Consider the following 20,442-nt stretch of genomic DNA (forward strand, 5'->3'; position numbering starts at 1 on the left):
GCAACACCTCCTCAGTACCCCTGCCTTACCCACTCCTCCTCTTCCACCACCCGTCCCCCTCCCTGGCCTTTGTCCCGTCGACAGGGTGCCCCCGTGGGAGGTCACATCATCAACTACCTGCTGGAGAAGTCCCGTGTGGTCCACCAGAACCACGGAGAGAGAAACTTTCACATTTTCTATCAGCTGATCGAAGGAGGGGAAGAAGACCTGCTGAGACGCCTGGGCCTGGAGAGGAACCCTCAGCAGTACCAGTACCTAGTCAAAGTAAGCATCTAGGACTTTCATTTCTGTGTCTATGAGGTGGTGTCAAACACAGTAAAAGTGTTCGACCAGTGTGTCTATTTAGTGTGAGCATTCAGTATTTCTTAGCTGCATTTATTTGATTACAGGCCTCAGTATCAGGATCAACCACAGAGGATAATTGAATTGCCGAGCTGCTGAACAAGCAGCAGCTGCATTGTGATGAGAGATTGTGATGTATCTTTCACTAGGGCTGGGTGGTGTGAAATTTTTCAATAATAGTGCTAACAGTCATAAACAAATTAATTTGTTTATGATCATATTGGTATTATTTATATGCGAAAAAAAATGTGTTATATCATAATAGCGATGATATTTGGAATGTCTTGCCATGACCTCGTACAGCAGCAATAAGCAAGACTAAAAGATCAAGTGGAAAAATGTCGAACACAAACAACAAACCAGTGAAAGAAGAATTTAACAGTTAAACACACACAAACAGAACAAACTTAATTCGCCAAGAGAAGCAACCAGCTGAACACTAGGAGAGCCAGAAATCAAGTGAAGAATCTGTAACAGCCGCTGTTAGGTTTAAAAAAAAATATATATATATTATTAAATCACATTATCATGGTATTATCATGGTTATCACAAAACTGCCCTGTAATGTCATGCAGTGAGTAGCCGATTAATACATTAGTTGATCAACAGAAAATGGATCAGCTATATACTATTTCGATAATCGGTGTGCAGACATTTGATGGCTTCCGCTTCTCCACAGTGAGGATTTTCTGCTTGTCCTTGTTTCATGAAAACAAACTGAATATTTTTGCGTTATGGACTGTTGGTGGGACAAAGCAAGACATCTGAAGGTGTTACGTAGGGCTCTAGGAAATTGTAAAACTCATTTCTCACTTTGTTGCATTTCATTCCCATTCTTTGTCTCATCCTTCATTTCCTGTCAGCTCTCCACTGTCCTCTGTCAAATAAAAGCAATAAAAGCAAAAAAAGAAATGAAAAAAAGAAGTTCCTGCTTTAAGTTTAAGATTTACTTGATAGAACTATTTTAATTGCATGGGGAGGAACTGGTATCAGTATCTGGTAAATGTTGTGGTTGAAGTGTTTTGTTTTAAATGTGTGTATATACAGTACAACTATCTATATCTATATTTATTCATTGGAACTTGCAACAGTGCCAATTCATAGTTAAGTCTCAACTATTTTTTTATGCAACAATACCTTTGGCCCTAGAGAATAACCTGTAGATGAATATAAATCACATGTATATACTGCATGGAAGATGCAGGATGTCTTTCTCCCATCCAATATTGCTGGCTCTCTCTACCCTGTCAGAAGCCATTGGTCTGTACTGGGTGTGTCCCACTGGGAGTTCTGCTTAATAGGCTCTCAGTCAGGGACGCTCAGTGCAGCGAGAGGAGCTCTCCTCAGGGGGGAAGTCTGCCTCAAGGCCCAGGGTGATGAACACGCACGCACCAACAGCTACTGAGCAAAAATATCTCACATGTGTGCGCGTGTAAGTAGGTGTTTACATTACATATAAATGGGTGTTTACTTTAAGTGGAAGCATCAATTTACTTTATTTGTTGATTTTGTGAACATAGGTACAGAACTTTGCAAGGGAATAAAAAGTCAAACTAGTTGGTGAATAAAGAGCATGTTCAGAGTGCTTTAGCTTGTTTACCAGTGTTTTTTGTGTATGTTTTCCATAGGGTAACTGTCCCAAAGTGAGTTCCATCAATGATCGCAGTGATTGGAAGGTGGTGAGGAAAGCCTTGAGTGTGATTGGCTTCAGCGAGGACGAGGTGGAGGTAAGGTCCAAGTCCAAGCTGTGTAAAATATGCCAGTCATGTTTGTGTAGTCAACTTGTAGTGTGGGAGGTGTAAACTCTATATTAGCAACAGTCTGTTTCCATGACGTAGACGGAGCAGGCGGAAACTATGACCCTTTCCCCTCAACTGCACAAAGCTTATACATATTGCAAGGAAGTCATTGAATTTTCGTTTCTTACATTCACTTTTAATAAATTCTTGAAACAAAAAAGTTGAAGTTTACCCCATACAATCTTTAATAAACATTTTGACCCCGACTATGTGTATTAATGGCTAGGTTTCACAATGAACAGTAAAGTATTCATTGTGCTTGAGGGGGATGAGGCTGTTTCTGTTTCTTTCTTGCAGTGTGGATGTTTGTATTTAAAAGTGTTTGTTGGAACTGTGTGTGTGTTTGTGTGTCAGTGTGAGAGAGAGAGAGAGCCACAACAAAGTATGCGTGGATGTTATTATATGGTGAGAACTTATTTGTGCTCAGCGTGGGAGTCGTCCTACATGTTCATGAGTCTGGGCTTGCTTTCAAAGGTTTTTAGGTCTCACACTGCGTACACAGTGAAGAGGAGGTGTGTGTGTGTGTGTGTGTGTGTGTGTGTGTGTGTGTGTGTGTGTGTGTGTGTGTGTGTGTGTGTGTGTGTGTGTGTGTGTGTGTGTGTGTGTGTGTGTGTGTGTGTGTGTGTGTGTGGCTCTAGTATGAAAAATGTTCAATTCTTCAAACTAAGTGTAATCATAGCCATGCTTATCTTCCAAGTTGCTCATAAAGATAGCCTCTGCGCTAGCTCCTTTTAAATCTTACTGTGCTGCAGCCTCTCATCTTTGTACCTTTGTTGTTTCCCTCACCTTTGTGACTATCTCTCCTTCCTTTTTCTCTCCATACTCTTCTGTCTTTAACACCACCCTCTCGTTCCATTTTCTTAATCCCATTACCTTGTTCTCTGTGTTTTCTATGTGCAGGAGTTGTTGAACATAATTGCCAGCGTGCTCCACCTGGGCAATGTGCAGTACGGCGGGGAGGAGGGCAATGCCTGCATCATTTCTGACACACAGATAAAGTACCTGGCCAGGGTAAGGTGCCACACCAAGCAGGTTCATAAACGCTCCTAACAGGCCAGGGGGGAATGGGATTCAAAGGACAAAGGCCCGGGCCCATATTTATCAAGCATCTCAGAGTGCCTCCTAGGAATTGCGCTGACCCTTCAACTAAGAATAAAAGACATACCTATCTCATAGTAGGTAGTAAGTGTTTTATATGAAGCTTCCTACACTGACTTTGAGCGAGGAGAAGGACCACCTTTTAGGATTGAGTGTGACGTTGCTATTTTAGCACACTCAAAGCCACAAACTAGGAGTGATGATGACATAATGTGATTTTTCTAACAGCTGCAGTATGACATATTAGAGCGAGTAAAACTGGAAACACAGAAAATAGCGTCATAGGCTCTATGTCTATAGACAAATAACTAAGTCAGTGGTTCCCAACCTTTTTTTGTCTGATGTACCGGAACAGCCCCGTCAGATGAACTCAAGTACCTTTTAATTGAACACTATTGACAAAATAAAATTGGATTTTAACCATTTATCCATTATCTTTAGGTATCTATTTCAACTGTGTTTACAATTACTTTTTACAACTGTTCAGAACTCTAAACAGTTCACTTGCTAACTAGTTTTCATGCACCCTCAATAGTGATATCCACTGTTAAGGTGTTACACACGTACCCCTGGTTTTTAATCACTGACATAGGTAACTAATTTAACTAATTTTGTATATGCAAAAATATTCTGCCAAAATTATTACATAGCTTAAATCTCATATTTCCATTCGCACAGTGGGCTGTAAGTTAACACTGACAAGCCTTCAACAATATGGCTTAAAAGTTAATGTATACACAAATCAAAATAATTGGAATAGTATTTTTGATGCAGTTAGGTAAATTCCAAGTTAATCCTATCCAATCACACTGTGTAATAATGTCTTTGTACTGTTTCTTGCACATCTAACAATGATAACGGAGGAAGACCTCCATGGAGAACAATGGATCTTCTCTCACACTGTCCAAATCTCTTTTTATTGTTCAATTTTTGTCAAAATAATCTTTAAATGAATTTATTTTCATAAAGCGTTTCCAAAACATCTCTCACTCACTGTTAGGGCCATCTTGTGACACCTGTTAAAAAGTTGGCACACCTCTGGAGCTCTCCTGTATGTCAGCTAAAATAGCTTCACTGGCCAAAGATGTGTCACACTGAGAATCTTTGGCCAGTTAGGACTGATTTACCTAATCCGAGATGTTTGATCAATATGATCTCAGGACTTGAGTTTGAAATTCACAGCACTACAAGTAAGCCAGCCTCATCCACACACACATACAAATGCTGTTGAGGAAATCCGATTAGACAGTCACAGCACACGACTTCAGAAAAACTAGATCATACTTTACAGGTATATGTATGTACTCATAGATGACTTTTTGCCCTGGAAAAAGCCCCCGTTCATTCTTGCTTCAGTCTTTCAGTTATACCCTAATGTCAGACATAATCAGGAGATGCCCTGCATGGGACGTCACTGCTGCTGAGTGGCATGACGCCTGTCTGTTTACATGGTTGGAGATAATTTATTTGTCACTTGTTGAGCAATGGTGTGTGCTGATGTTGTTGTGCTTTTCCAGTTGTTAGGAGTGAATGGAGCAGTGCTGACGGAGGCACTCACACACAAGAAAATAATTGCCAAGGGAGAGGAGGTAGGTTTGGAAACACACAGTCATTGTCGAGCCAGTGTGTGCTAAGCCTTTGTATACAAAGCCTTCCTTTCTGTGTAATGTCTGGTGCAGTGTAATTATATAGTAACTTGTTTAACTGTCCCTGCTGTTAACTGTGTTATTGGCTGTCTTTGACGTGTGCTTGTACGTGTGTTTTTCTTCATCAGCTGATGAGCCCGCTGAATCTAGAGCAGGCATCGTCAGCTCGGGATGCTTTGTCCAAGGCAGTGTATGGACGCACCTTCACCTGGCTGGTTAATAAGATCAACGCTTCACTGGCATACATGGTACACACACACACACACACACACACACACACACACACACACACACACACACACACACACACACACACACACACACACACACTCACTTACTACTGTGAATTTGACTTGATGTGAGTGCACACTGGAATTTTCCATGACAGTTTCACTTCTGATAAGTTTCCACTTCATTTCACTTCTTTGAAGCCATATCATTCATTCCATACAATATCTGTCCAAGTGATATCAAACAGAAAGCAACACTGTAGGGCAGAGCATGTTGTCCCTTGCTTATTCTGTTACAGCACAGCTCCACCTTGTGGCCATTTACAACATAACTCAATATATATAACTCAACATTATATCATGTAATGATAATAATAATAATAATGATCATAATAATACTAATAATGAATTCTTCCTAGGGAATTAATATCTGTGATATTTATTACATGTCAGGGTTATTCTAATATACTCAGCATAAACCAAATAAATCTGCAAAATACACATGGAGAAAATCAGTCTGTAAAGCTTGCAGTGAAGTTTAATTGAATTACAATTTAGTTTCTCAGAATTTGGAATAACATATCCTCCATATATTAATATGTATATTTCAATATCTTAGAATTCATATTTTAAGGCTCCGCGTATTCTAGAGTGTTCCCTTTCATAGAGATCTAAAGATGAGTTTTGTTCTGTTTCTTTAACAGGATGATTCCTACAAGAATTACTCTGTCATTGGCCTGCTGGACATCTATGGCTTTGAGGTCTTCCAGCACAACAGGTACAGTTAGTATTATTATTAGTTTGGTCATTACCGTAAAATTCATGTAAACCTTCAAGTGATTTAAAAATAACAAAAACAAAAAAAAACACTGAAATGTGATTTACTCATTGTTCAGATAAAAAGTATGGTAATGACTTGGTAAGACCACCACAACTAAGGTGCCAGTATGCTTCCCCTGCACCTCTCTGATGTCAGATTTAAACTGTAACTATAGAGCTGGACAACAAGTTATTTAAGAAAGTTCTTGTCTAGTATAACCCGGCCATAACCCTCAAGATAAAATTAGGGACCTGCCACTCGGAGTCATGCACTCCCAAAACAATGTGAAGTAACGAACCAGGATCAGTTCAACATGTTAATGAGCCTGTGCCTTGTTAATTTCTTCCCTGATCTCAGGTGCTTTGTTGTTGTGTGTTGCAGCTTTGAGCAGTTCTGCATCAACTACTGTAACGAGAAGCTGCAGCAGCTCTTCATTGAGCTCACCCTTAAGTCCGAGCAGGAGGAGTACGAGGCTGAAGGCATCACGGTCAGACCTCACCTTCCTGTCTACCTCAGTGCCTCCTTTCTCACTCCCTCAACCCCCTCCATTGATAGATAAAAAATGTGAAAAATTGAGTTTGGTCAACTCTTTAGCTTGTGCACATGCATCTCTTTTGCACTGACACTTTGATTTATGGATGGGATTGGAATAATGGTTCATCCTGCTGATGCATTTACTCAAAGTAATTCACAGTAAGTGCACATAGTTTTAGAAAATGCTACCCTATCCGGAATTTATTTATTTATTTATTCACAGTTAAAGTCCTAAATGATACCCCTTAAGGAGATTACATGTCAGAACGGGGCTGCACTGAAAGATGAAATCTAATTCAAGATATCTTTCTTGATTTTTTTTCCCCAATTGCTCCCTTTTGCCTCTGCCTTCTTCTATATTCACTGCATTTATATTGTTTTGTTTTGCCTCTTTGGAACAAGGGACATTTGTGTTCAGTCTAATATACATGCACTGGTCAGAGAGCAAACAGGTTGTGGGAGAAACTTGGATTCATCTCTCAAAGAGCCCATTATCATCGGGACTGTGGGCCACACTCTGTCATCTCTGTGCAAATTATTTGGCAGTTACTCCTCACATAACCTGATAGTGCCGCATTCGGCCTGTGGAGCTCTGTGCTCGTGTGTGTTCACATACAAGTGGGTGAGCAGTGTGTATGCATGCCAGGATTCCTGTAATTCTGCAGATGATTGACTTTACAGTCAAGAAATAGCTTACAACAGATGTAATTGTATCAGGTTTTGACTGATGTTTTTTGGATACCAAAGTTTTGACATAGAGAAAAACAGCTGGCCGAGGCTTTAAAAAAATTTCAGTTTATTTTCTCATGATTCCAACCAAAATGGTGGTTTTGTCTTTTTAGTGGGAGCCGGTGCAGTACTTCAACAACAAGATAATCTGTGACCTGGTGGAGGAGAAGTTCAAAGGCATCATCTCCATTCTGGTGAGGAGACGCTCTGCTCTCTGTCTCTGCTACAGAGGCTTCATAGTTTAAGAGGATTTGAAAACAAGATTTCCTTTCAAACAACAGCAGAGTTCAATTATTAAATTCATTTTGGAAGGGGATTTAAGCCAAAAATTAAAATACCCAAAGAATTTATGGCAAGATAAAGTGTCATATAAAGTAATAGTTGAACATTTTGGGAACTTATGGGATGTCTCATTACCTTGCCAAGAAAAAATAGAGAACATAATTCCATAAAACCACAGCATTATGTTTTTACAAATAATTAAACAAACAAGATATAGCCTGTTCGTTGTTAATGAGTTTATATGTATGTGTGTGTGTGTGTGTGTGTGTGTGTGTGTGTGTGTGTGTGTGTGTGTGTGTGTGTGTGTGTGTGTGTGTGTGTGTGTGTGTTTTTTCCTCATGTGAAATCGTGACTGATTGCTGCTCTTTCTCTCAGGATGAGGAGTGTCTCAGGCCTGGAGATGCCAGTGACATCACCTTCCTAGAGAAGTTGGAGGACACTGTGGGAGGACACCCACACTTTGTCACGTTAGTTTCAGTGACTGATTTGATACTCTTGTCGTCTGTAACTCCTACAATATCACAAATACATCCAGTTTGTTCTCACGGTACTGGAATCTTTAGCTGTTTGCTTGTGGTACCAGACTGTGAACAGTTGAATATGTGTCCGGTCTGTTTACTGATACATCCATGCTGTGTGTGTCTGTTTCCCTCCAGTCACAAGTTGGCTGATGGAAAGACCCGGAAGGTAATGAGCCGTGACGAATTCAGACTGCTGCATTACGCTGGAGAAGTCAACTACAATGTCAATGGTGTGTGTGTGTGCGTGCATGCTTCTGTAAACACAGTGTCTGATGGTCCTTGTTACTTCAGGACATGCCTGCAGAACTTTTTCTTACTCCTTTCCTGCCATATAGCAGTGGTGGTGAAGTAATCATTCTGCAAGCATTTTGCATTGCTGCTCACCAGGGTAACGATGTTAAAATAAAGACATACTTGCAAATACGTCTTGCAGTAATTTAGTGATCTGAATCAGTGAGTAACAAACATTTCAACTTGTGCTAATATGAGGTGTGTGTATTCTGAGGACGTGATTTAAGGTTTTTCACTTTGTATGTAAGGACAGCATTTTGTGTTTAAAGGTCAGAAATATGGCAAATCATTTTAGCTATTAGCAGTAAGAGCTTTGCACATTGAAACTCTGTGGTGTAAACTGAGCCAAATCAATCACAAAATACTGTAAAATATCCAGTATGAGATTAGACTTAAATTGACTTAGCCAGTAAAAAGTTATCATGATGCACTGTTAGTGGAAGTCAGCATATGCAAAGAAAGTTAAATTTCATCTTCTCGTCCTCAGGATTTTTGGACAAGAACAACGACCTGCTCTTCAGGAATTTAAAAGAGGTGAGACTGAGTTTAGGAGCGGGAAGAGAAACAAATTGGCAGGATTGATATGACTGGAAGCAGCATCAGAAAACATTTACCGCAGACAGTATTTTACCTCAATAGCGTGATGCTGGTGATGGAAAGCTGTGGACCTGATTTAGAGTTCAAAATGTCCTTTGTGTGTGTCTGCAGGTTATGTGTATGTCAGAGAACAAGATCCTGACCCAGTGTTTTGACAGGGAGGAGCTGAGTGACAAGAAACGCCCAGACACAGTGAGATACCTAATCGTTTGCGTGTGTGCGCCCTCTTCGTGTCCTGAGGTTTTCTCTGCCTGTTTTCCACACTCTTATGAATCATACTCCGGTGCATCCCATCATACTTTCCCACAGCTAAACAAACAGTGGTGTGTTTCCCCTCTCCAGTGTTGAGTGGGTGGTCTGATGGGGATTCTCTCCGGCCTCCCACTCACTGAGGAATGCCCTGACACTTGTATGCCCTTCACACACAATCAAACAGACACACACTTGAACAGGGTACTGTCACAGGCTGGCAAGTTAGAGTCCCAGTCCTCCACACTGGGCCCAGTGTTCAGTCTCTGCCGGACTGCCAGTGTCACATCAGCCACTCCTCTGTTTACGTAGCTCTTCTTAGGTCATCATCTCTGTCTGCGGGCTTCCATTTGCATTCACGGCTCACCTCTTCAGTTTCTATGCCCCATTAAGTCTCTCCCTCAGTTACTGACTAGCATCCTTTCCCATCTGCTTACCTTCATCTCCATCCCTTCCTAACCAGTTTTTTTCTGTTGTCTTGTCTGTTTGTGTCTGCCATTCCAGGCAGCCACCCAGTTTAAAGCCAGTCTGGCGAAACTCATGGAGATCCTCATGTCCAAGGAGCCGTCGTACGTCCGCTGCATCAAGCCCAATGACTCCAAGCAAGCAGGTATGAGGTCCAGTCTTGTTTTGTTTTTTGTTTTTTGCTTAGTATGGTGCAGGATAGGAAAGCAGAAATGCTTAGATACCATCAATTATTGTGGTGTGACAAATGACAGAGTATATACATTCATATGTGGACTTCAAACTCAAAATACTTTAATTCAGAAGCCAAAAACATGGTCATCCCAAGAGCATTCGATCATTGTTACGATTAGTGTATGTTGCATGACGCACAAAAATGTATTTAAATGCTTATCCTCATGATTCTATACTTTTTGGACATCCTAGATTATTCAAGTTTCTTCTCCAGTAGCATTTTGTTATTGAGTAGTTTATCACAAGACATTTATTTTCACACATTAAAAATATATGGGCTAACATTAGTGTTGTTCAGTGAAATGAACCCCCAATTGACACTGGCAGACTTGACTTTTCCACACATTTCTAGGTCTACATTTTGTATTACACAGTACTTACAGGACAATTTGACAGGACTAAGATCTACGTGAAAAGAAATAATATATGATCGTATAAGCATCTGATATCCTAATTTAAATTTAATCACTGCTAAATACTTGCTGAAGAGTTGAAATTTGAATACCACTGAGTTTATAGCACTTAAATGCTTTACTTTGAAAGCCTGGTTTTTGAGTCTTTCACTTTGAATGGTCTGTTGGAAATTCTCTGTCTGAATTTGCTTTGGTTTTTGAGATTGCCCAACATGATAACACCTACCTGAATGGTTTGTTTTTAAATTGCAACTTTAAGTATTCAGTAGTCGTTAAGTTTCCCAGCTAGCTTTTCAATGATTCAAATTATTATTCCTATTGTTTGCTTCCATACACTATTAGTTTTCAAAGGTTTGATGCCAGCTTTATCTAACAGTTCTTGTAAACAGAGTAGAAGCAGTTTAGCATTACCACGTTAATCGTGTACTTTCACTAATTCCATCCAAAACACTTTGTTTTCAGCTGTATCAGTGGCGGCAGTGTAACTCTCCGTGTAGTCGTCAGTATATCGGGCCGGCCTTTGTTTCTCTTCACAGTTGGCCTTTTGTTTATTTCACACTGTCTCTCTGTCCTTTGTCACTCCTACTCCTGCTGCTTAGCATTTACTGGTTTTCTCTGGCTCATTTTGTCCAACCGACGTGACATTTTTCTCAGACTGATCTGACCCTGCTCTCCCTCTCCTCCCTGTCCCCAGGTCGATTTGATGAGGTGCTGATCCGTCACCAGGTCAAGTATCTGGGACTGATGGAGAATCTGAGGGTGAGGAGAGCTGGCTTTGCTTACAGGCGACGCTACGAGGTCTTTCTACAGAGGTGAACAGATACTTTTCTTTTTTCTACCCCTAAGGTACAATCACAAGTCAACACTTCTTTAACTTTACCACATTATTTATACCACATGTGCCATGGCTTACCACGGCTTACAGTCAAAAACATAATGACGTGCACAGTATCCACGCTTTCTTGTGTTTTTAGTACACAACCAATAGCAATTCCTAATTTAGTCATATTGTTTAGATTAGCTGTACAGTATGTAGCCAAAGGATACACAAGAAGACATAACACAGTGTTTTATTCAACACAAAAGCGATCCACTGAATACCAAAGTACCTCAACTGTGAAGACAATACATTTATCACTAGACAAAAATGTCAAATAGCTCCTGAAAGCCAGAGTCGTGGTCATTTTTGATAGCACACAAAAAATACACAAAACTGAAGTGAGAAAGTTTAGAGTACCAGTTAGAACCAGTGGTAAATGAAGCACACTTGCCTACATAGAACAATCCATTAATTCATTATCAGTAATTTCCCAATTACTTTTAATAAAACGTTTGGTCTATTAAATGTCAGAAAACAGTATGCCCATTGAAATTTCCTGAAGCTTAAGGTGACTCCATCAACTCCTTGTTTTGTCCGACCAACCGTCCAAAACCCAAAGTCCAAAAGATATTCTGTTTGCTTTCATTTAAAACTAAGAAAAACAGTATTTACTTACTGTAACTTGTATTTACTTGTGTTTGTCTGTTTGACTTGTGTCTGTGGAGGTACAAGTCCCTGTGTCCAGACACGTGGCCTAACTGGCAGGGCAAACTGGCCGATGGAGTGGCCGCACTGGTCAAACACCTGGGATACAAGCCGGAGGAGTACAAACTGGGCAGGTCAGCATCACACACACATACAGTTAAAGATACCAACATGTATATGTTCATATGAGTCACATAATCAAACGTTTTTTTTCTTTTTTTTTTTTTTTTTACTTATACTTATTTTTACCCCTGCACTTAGCCAAGTTTGATAAGGATTCTGAGTTGTTAAATTGGGTAAAATTGGTTTGATGGAATATGTTTTCTTCTTTATAGATCCAAAATCTTCATCCGTTTCCCAAAGACCTTGTTTGCCACAGAGGATGCACTAGAGACCAGGAAACACAGTCTTGGTAAGAGTCAGTGAGTCATGACATGGCTGATTACCTGTGCCTTTTTATTTCCGACAGCTGTTGTGTCATAGATTTGAACTGTTTCCCCCCGTCCCTCTTTCTCACCCCACAGCCACCAAGCTACAGGCAGGATGGAGAGGCTACAGCCAGAAGTCCAAATACCAAAAGCTCAGAACCTCAGGTGAGGAAACTTCTACTTGCTCACATGTTCACTGGGATCATTCTGCATTTTCTTTTGCTTTGACTTTATTTAACAACTATAGTATGTCTGCAGAGAATCCAGGTAGTTGTAGTATTTGTTTGTGAGTTATAATGTATATAATGTACCTTGCAGCTATTGCCATCCAGGCATGGTGGAGGGGAATCCTGGCCAGGAGGAGGGCGCAGCGCAGGCGTCAGGCCGCTGATACTATTCGCAGGTACAGACCATACAGAAACAAACCAAGAGATGGCAAAATATACCCACTGTGTGATAAATACACCTTACTCAAAAAGCAAGTGCATTAATCCAATAGATGCCACCATCAATTTGTTGTTCAGACCTCATGATTTATTCAGAAGATGAACAGGTTTACATTGCTATGACCAGGACAGATTGTGTGAACACTTTTAAATTCCTCTTTCAAATCTTTTATTCATACCTTACCTTGTTTCACCCTCAGGTTCATCAAGGGCTTCATCTACCGCCACAAGGAGCGCTGTCCAGAGAACGAGTATTTCCTGGATTATGTTCGCTACTCCTTCCTCATGAAGCTGCACAGGAACCTGCCCAAGAACGTCCTGGACAAAAGCTGGCCTACACCTCCAGCTGCTCTCATTGAGGTGACAGTGACCACCACACAGATCGTGGTGACAAAAAATAAACTACAAAGTCACATTAGGATTTGAGTTTCTAGTCTTTAAAGTCCAAGATCTATTGTGATACTTTTTATGGCAAAAAAAACAAAAAAAAAACACAATTTGCTCCAGCAGTCCACAGTGGTAAGCAGATGAAATCAGAAAAAGTTAAATAATGCATATTAACGTGAAATCTTATATTTCAACAAGTGGACACCTACACTTGCTACAGTGACTAATCACATATGTAATATTATGTATTATGACCCCATTCATATATAGCACTACTGAAAAGTGACCTGTAGTGAAAACTCTGTGTCTTTAGGCATCAGAGCAATTGCGTAAGATGTGCATGCAGAACATGGTGTGGAGCTACTGCAAGAAGATCAGTCCTGAGTGGAAACACCAGGTGAATATCATCCCATCACCAGTCAAGACATGCTATTTGTAATCTAAATGTCAGGTTTCATGTTTGCTGCTTCCTTCATTTCCTTCACTGGCATCAATTCTGTGTGAACAGATGGAACAGAAGATGATCGCCAGTGAGATCTTCAAGGACAAGAAGGACAACTACCCACAGAGCGTGCCCAAACTGTTTGTCAGCACAAGACTCAGTAAGACTCAGACGTTTTTCTACCAAAACTGATCGACTTCACAGGCTTTATGCTGCACACTATGAAAAAGATTTTAACAGCATGTTTCCTCTTGTTCAGATGGTGAGGACATCAACCCCAAGGTGCTGCAGGCTCTGGGCAGTGAGAAGATGAAGGTTAGTAGAGCAAACTCTTTACCAAAGGGCAGTTTAACTGCTGTCTATGAGTTTCTTCATCAACAGTGTTTTAACCATCATCCTTCTGTTCCCAGTATGCTGTGCCAGTCACCAAGTATGACAGGAAAGGCTACAAAGCTCGGCCCCGCCAGCTGCTGCTCACCGGCAACAGTGCCGTTATAGTAGAGGAGGCCAAATTCAAGCAGCGCATCGATTACGGAGCTCTGAAAGGTCAGAGGTCAACTGCCTGAATCATCATTTGCTATGGGTTTTTTTTTGTTTTTTTGTTTTTTTGGACGTTGATTGTGTTGGGCACACTAAAGTTGCTATGTGTAAGTTTTGCTATTGCTACATAGCCAACATTTGCATTTACAGCTGTTTACTTACCAGTCTAGAAGAAACGTTCCGAGTTCAGCATCAAACTTCCCTTTACTTGCAGAGAGCTGTCTCCATCGGTGGAAAGCAACGCCAATGTTAACTCTGGTTTTGCTTCTATTTCTATCACTTCTTTTCTTCTTCTGACGTTAGCACGCTAAGCAGCTAGCCCCGGCCCCTCCCAACTCGTTATACCATTTTGAGATAGTGAGTCACTGTGGCGTTCAGTCTGCCCTCAGTTCAGCCTTGGGGGATGAAGGAGTAGCGCATAAAGGAATGAGGTTTGATGCTGTTGAGTCCATCCTTCAAAACATCAGGACTCAGGCATTCGTTTAGTGAAGTATGCAGGACGCAAAAAGTTAAATTCACATCTATTTATTAAAATACAGCAGTGTCTTAAAGATTGAGGTTGCTTACGGAGCTCTGGACCAGACTATATATCCCTGACAAGCATACAGCATTCACATTAGTTCGCCAAGTCTGAGTGACTATTCTGGTCCAGCAGATATTAAGTTTAAACAAAGTAAATAACACGGCCATCTTCTTATTGGCTGAGACCTCCGTCACTCCTCAGGTATGTGCCTCCCTCGACATTTCACTCTGGACATGATTGACTCTCCCTATTTAACAACTTATCTGTAGAAAAAGACAAGACACTCCACAGCACCCAAGGACAGTTTTTCAAATTGTCATGCCATTTCCATATAAGGGGTTGTTTTTCACATATAGACAACCATATATCTTTGGGTTCATTCTTTACAGAAAGATGTTTAATACAAGCACCTGAGTTTAATAAGCACCATAAGCTGCTTTCTTTTAATCTCATAGTAAGATAACATATAAAAACATATAAAAATAACCTTTCAATGCTGAATTTGCAACGTTTCTTCAAGACTGGTAAGTAAACAGCTGTTACTGCTAACGTTGGCCATGTAGCGATAGCAAAAACTTTTAAAGCTTAAACTGTCCTTCCCCTGCAGGGATCTCAGTCAGCTCTCTCAGCGACGGCTTGTTTGTTCTGCACGTACCCAGTGACGACAACAAACAGAAGGTGAAGCCAAGGACTTGTTATAAATTCACCACAAACGTTGCTACTACAAAATCTCAGCAGATCTTAGGTTTGTTCAGCACGAATGTGCGAGTTTTTCACCGTGTGTTTGCTCCGTGGTTTTCCTATCAGGGCGACGTAGTGCTGCAGAGTGACCATGTGATTGAGACCTTAACCAAGATCGCAATCTGCGCCGACAAAATCAACAGCATCAACATCAACCAGGGCAGGTGAGAAGCAGAACCCAAACTTTAGAAGTGGATGACAAGTATTACATTACCACGATGGGCTTTAACTAGAGCCTTAACGCTTTTTTCCTGTTTTTTTTTTTTTTTTTTTATTACATAATGCTAATAACTGCAGTGGTGTAATACTCCTTAAAAATATAGCTGCACTCCTACACACTGTACTCTGTGAAGGTAGAAAGTGGTTAAAGGCAGGAACACCAATAAAATGCTCTAACTCTTTCTCTGTTGCTTCTCCAGCATAAAGTTTACAGTGGGTCAGGGGAAAGAGGGGATCATAGACTTCACACCTGGATCAGAACTACTGGTGGCCAAGGCTAAGAATGGACACTTGTCTGTGGTGAGTGAACTTAATCCTCTTCAGTTTCATTCAAATTACAACAATTTAATTTTATTTAATTTTATTCAATCCTAACTGATAGAACATCAGTTTCAGCATTAAATCCTGAAATCTTGATGCTGATTTAACACCCATAAATGAGGATGTTTGTTGGCATCATTCAATAGATACATTGAAATAATATTCAAAACTGCGCCAATCAATATTTATATATTAACGATGGATCGAATCACGATGTAAAATGTGAAAGAGGTCGCTAATAGTGGCAAACCCACAAGAAATTATCACCCATGGCTCTGTGGTTCCCCTCAGTTCTGCAGAGCCTTTGAACCCTTTTTACCTCTTTGCTTTGGTTTCACAGCCTGTAAACTCTGCTCTTACCAAACTTGTTTCCAGATGCAGCAGGCAGCTGTTTTCAATAAACCCACTGTACACTATCTGCCGAGTATCAAATGGCAGACAGGCCAAGTTAGCAACTAGCTAGTGAACATAGTGGAGCATTTAGCAGCTAAAGAGCCAGATATTTCCTTCAGGAGTTGGTGGAGAGCAAAAAAAGCTAAAAGGAGAGTGATTATAGGACTTAGATTCATCAGGTGGATAGAAACACAACTCTGAATGAAGTGTAATGTTGCTCTGTGTCAGCTGGGTGTGCAAAGGCAACTGTTTGGCAACACGTTCGCCATAAGAACTTGTTTATAATACAGTATCTTAAAGCCCCTGAGGATATAGTGAAAAATGTTAAATATTTTCTCTATACCATTTAAATATTCATTACGAAATGAGCAAAGACTCAAGTTCAAGTTCAGGAAAACTACATTATTAGTTATTATTTATTATTTTAACACTCAAAACCTCAGCTGATTGAAAAAAAACATTTTCAGGGCTTTCAATGTTAACAGCTTATTGCACAGCACCCAAGTGGGTAGCTAAAAAATCAGTTAATGCAGCTTTGATATCTTTTGACAGTTTTGTTGACCAAAATATTTCAACAATATGACGGTAAAATCCTCCCACTCCACAGAGGCTTTATTTCTTGAGTCAGACGTCTGATAAGTAACTTATTCACTGACTTTGCGGGGGTGGAACCTACATGTTAGAGCTGTCTGGTTGATATTGAATTCTAATCGAAGGGCCTTATTAGTGGAGACATCAGTGTCATGTTATTTGGAATGAGACGTGCCTGGAGAAATTAGATTCATGCCGTTTTTTACTGAAGTTGTTGTTGTAGTGAGGTTACTCTCTGCATCTCTCCAAAGAGTCAAGTCACTCTGTTGACCTCTGGCATGACCTTTTTCTCCTCTGGATCTCTTCCAGACGGCTCCCAGACTGAACTCAAGATGATGGCCACTCGGACCACAAACACTCACACGGACAAACACACACACCAGGACCTATGTACTCCTGACTTCTCCCATCCTCCAATCACACGACTGCAGACCCCGCTCTGCCTAAGCCAATCAGATGCCAGCTATCACCACAAGGGTGGCATGTGCTTCCAATTTAAAAAAGAAAGAAAAAAAAAATTACAAAAAATAAAATAAATAAAAAATTCCAGCAAAACTAATTGATATATTTATGTTTATATATTATATTTTTGGGATTAATATGTTCTCTGTTTGAATATTCTGATTTTATATATGAGGCCAAGAAATAACAGATATTTAGGTGCATTTTTCTTGCACCTTTTATTGTGCTTTATTAGAGAACATGACCAAGAAAACGGTAAGGGAAGAGTCAGAATTGGAGACAACAATGAGAAGAAAATTGTTGTTGATGAAAATCAGGGTCAGTTGTTGCTTGTCGCCTCTTTTTTCCCCGTTTACTTTTTCTGCTTGACTAAAAGACTCGATTGTCTTGCTGACCCTACTTTTCTAACTGGGGCGAATGGCTTGTTATTGAAGCAGGAAGTTGTGTAGAACAAGGCTGACAGTATGTAGGATAGCTGTTGAGAGGCTCGGGGATGAGGAAGAACAACTTATCAGTCAAATGGTGATGCTTTGGCACAAAAAGGCTGGTAGTGTCAGACTGGCTCACGAAATCACAATAAATAGTTGGCTATACTACTGAATATATTTCAAAAATCTCTATTTGTATAGTGTTTTAATAAGAAGAAAGCCGATCATGGGGGATTCACTACATTAAATCATCAGCATGTTCTGGAAACACTGCAAAAATGAAAAAAGTAAGTGAGGACGTGTGTGAGGAAAAGGCAAGAGAATGGGGAAAAGAAAGATGAAAGTATGCAGCAGTCATTTGCCTCGACACCAGGTGCTTGTGCCTTTTCTCCTTGACTAATTTATTCTTAATGACTCAGTTCAAGAGCCGTATGTCAATGTACGAAAACCATGACACTCAACCCAAGAATGAGTCGAGTTAAGTGTAGATAGAAACCCGTCATCCTCTGACTGAAGGTTGTACCAGCAGCAAATGCCTGCACAGTAGAGTCCCTTGTTCAGAACCATAGAACTGGCTCTGACTCGGTAGAAAGCCCCAGCATCTCTCTCTGTAGTTGGCTACATTTTCTCCACTCTTCCCATTATCTCGTCTGCGTCTGTAGCCACCTTCCTGACCTGCCTGTGGTTCTGTCTTAGAGAAGATTAGCTTCCGTCACTCTATGACTGAACTGGTGTGTTGGCTCCTTCTGACCAGAAGCCAATATTTCTTATGTTAGTATGGAATATATCGCTCCATTTTTACAACTGCATGCCTATTACACAGAGAGGAAAACTGCTAGCTATATATTTTTTTGGTCAGTAAGAGCCATAATGTTTAATAACAAGATATTCATTAGTGAGCTTTAGGGGTGCTGGTAAGAAGATTTTATTACCTTTGAAAAGAGCCAGGCCAGCTGTTTCCCCACTTTTAGTCTTTATGCTAAGCCTAGCTAATCACAACCTGGCTGTAGCTTCATATTGAACAAAAAGTCATGGGAGTGGTATCAGTCTTCTCCTCCAACTCTCGGCCAAAAAGTTCAGAAGTTCGTCTCCCACAATGCCAAACTATTCCTTTAATGCTGCATAATATAAGTATTCAGAGTTGTTCACAGAATTCTGAGCCCTTTGGGGTCGAAAAACTTAAATTGCCATGCAGCAATCTTACTTAAATCACATGACAACAGTTAAATATTTATGCATCCTTATCAAAACATCACACCAGTTCAAGTTAAAAGCCTCCTATACACCAGTTCTACCATTAACATCTCTCTGTCTAAACCTAACTCTGACCTTCGACCCCCAATTCTTCTTCAAGCCTACCGGAGAGACCAAAGACTGACGGTGAAAAAGTTGTGTTCTTGAAAACTTTTGAGAGGAGCTCCAAAATGTTTCCAAGATTTTTTTTGTTGTTTTGTTCTTTTTTCCCCACACCTCACTCAATGACGGAACTTTTTCTCTGACTGGCTCTGGGCGGCGAGGCGGGTGCAGTATGCCGAGGCAGGACCGTGCTACCGCACTTAAACTATACTAGCCAAAGACCCTGTTGATTTATACTGATTCTGTGTATGATTGATATGATATTATTATGAATGTTATGTTTTTTTTTTTCCAGGAGGGAGATGTATTTGTACAGTTTGTGTCTGTGTTATAAATGAGTGATTCAAGCCAAGTGAGGTTTGATGTGAAACATTTGGAGAAGAAGAAGCTTTTAGTATTGTTTGTTAACATGTTCACGTGCCTTGTTGGATAGCAATACAACCGACTTGTGTGGAAATAAAAGAAATACCTCCTTGACAGAGTCTAGTGTTGGCTGACAATAGTTGTCTGACTTTTTCTAAATGTTTCCCAGCACCTAAAGGTTTGCTTTCTCTGCATGTATAAGCTTTATTCAAACCAAATCCTAAGTTTATCTATTGAATTACAGATGCACTCTTGTTACCAATCCTGACTTGCTGTATGCACCAAACAAATGTATAATTGCGCCAACACACTAAAAAATACGATACTAAAGATTTGAAAAAATAAATTTGAAAAGTAAATCCAAACTGATGAATAGTTGTTGAGTATTTATTCCTTCTATGTCTCCTGTTCAGCTGTGTGTGGTTCCTGGTGTTTACTAAAACGTGTGTATCTTGCTCAAGAAGATCATGTGATGCAATTGAAAGCTCCAGAACTAGTGAAGCTGACTAACTTCATAGTAACCTGGTGGTTTTAAAGCTATTGGGTGTAAGAGTGTCAGAATTACAGGGAGATACTGATGTCGACTTATTATCATGTAACAGCAAAAGAGAAAGCAGAAATGCTTTTTGTGTTTCTAAAACGACACTGTCCATGGATGGATAATGAGACTGAGGGTCCCGGGTACAGATGCATTAAAGGCCCTCCCCCCCTACTGAGGATTTTACAACGATAACTATCAACATGGCCAAATTACCGAAACCGTCTTAACCCCTTTCTAAATCCTTCTATCACAGCAGTTTCACATATTATAAAAAAAGCTATAGGACCCTGTGATGTCAGTTATATTTTTCTTAAATCAGGGTTATGCCACTGTCAAACATACTGCTTTAATCGTTTCAATGTGTATAAAGTCCTCTTTATTTTTTTTTTTAAATGCATTTTTTTTTAACCTTTTCCAAAGGGGGACTGTCAAGGCACAAGCACTGACAAAAAATAAAGCACACAATGCTACACCATGAAGTCAGTC

General features: G+C 40.2%; 1 protein-coding gene across 4 annotated transcripts in view; it reads left to right on the forward strand.

Annotated features, from left to right (window-relative positions):
• Nucleotides 1-19,784, forward strand: part of LOC120791535 (unconventional myosin-Ic-like) — a 61,878-nt gene extending 42,094 nt beyond the window's left edge. For all 4 annotated transcript variants that reach the window (XM_040129972.1, XM_040129971.1, XM_040129974.1 and 1 more), the window contains 27 exons: nucleotides 85-264; nucleotides 1,971-2,069; nucleotides 3,042-3,152; nucleotides 4,757-4,828; nucleotides 5,014-5,133; nucleotides 5,820-5,893; nucleotides 6,317-6,422; nucleotides 7,312-7,392; nucleotides 7,856-7,947; nucleotides 8,137-8,231; nucleotides 8,780-8,826; nucleotides 9,001-9,081; nucleotides 9,643-9,748; nucleotides 10,945-11,062; nucleotides 11,796-11,909; nucleotides 12,111-12,187; nucleotides 12,300-12,368; nucleotides 12,522-12,606; nucleotides 12,850-13,009; nucleotides 13,350-13,433; nucleotides 13,545-13,638; nucleotides 13,738-13,793; nucleotides 13,889-14,024; nucleotides 15,149-15,219; nucleotides 15,349-15,446; nucleotides 15,702-15,801; nucleotides 17,116-19,784. In XM_040129972.1, the coding sequence (XP_039985906.1) occupies nucleotides 85-264; nucleotides 1,971-2,069; nucleotides 3,042-3,152; nucleotides 4,757-4,828; nucleotides 5,014-5,133; nucleotides 5,820-5,893; nucleotides 6,317-6,422; nucleotides 7,312-7,392; nucleotides 7,856-7,947; nucleotides 8,137-8,231; nucleotides 8,780-8,826; nucleotides 9,001-9,081; nucleotides 9,643-9,748; nucleotides 10,945-11,062; nucleotides 11,796-11,909; nucleotides 12,111-12,187; nucleotides 12,300-12,368; nucleotides 12,522-12,606; nucleotides 12,850-13,009; nucleotides 13,350-13,433; nucleotides 13,545-13,638; nucleotides 13,738-13,793; nucleotides 13,889-14,024; nucleotides 15,149-15,219; nucleotides 15,349-15,446; nucleotides 15,702-15,801; nucleotides 17,116-17,142 (2,553 nt within the window). In that variant the 3' untranslated portion in view covers nucleotides 17,143-19,784. The remainder of the gene's footprint in view (nucleotides 1-84; nucleotides 265-1,970; nucleotides 2,070-3,041; nucleotides 3,153-4,756; nucleotides 4,829-5,013; nucleotides 5,134-5,819; nucleotides 5,894-6,316; nucleotides 6,423-7,311; nucleotides 7,393-7,855; nucleotides 7,948-8,136; nucleotides 8,232-8,779; nucleotides 8,827-9,000; nucleotides 9,082-9,642; nucleotides 9,749-10,944; nucleotides 11,063-11,795; nucleotides 11,910-12,110; nucleotides 12,188-12,299; nucleotides 12,369-12,521; nucleotides 12,607-12,849; nucleotides 13,010-13,349; nucleotides 13,434-13,544; nucleotides 13,639-13,737; nucleotides 13,794-13,888; nucleotides 14,025-15,148; nucleotides 15,220-15,348; nucleotides 15,447-15,701; nucleotides 15,802-17,115) is intronic.
• The last annotated feature ends 658 nt before the right edge of the window (nucleotides 19,785-20,442 follow it).

This window comes from Xiphias gladius, chromosome 7, assembly GCF_016859285.1.
Source record: "Xiphias gladius isolate SHS-SW01 ecotype Sanya breed wild chromosome 7, ASM1685928v1, whole genome shotgun sequence".
In the NCBI taxonomy this organism is placed as follows: Eukaryota; Metazoa; Chordata; class Actinopteri; order Istiophoriformes; family Xiphiidae; genus Xiphias; species Xiphias gladius.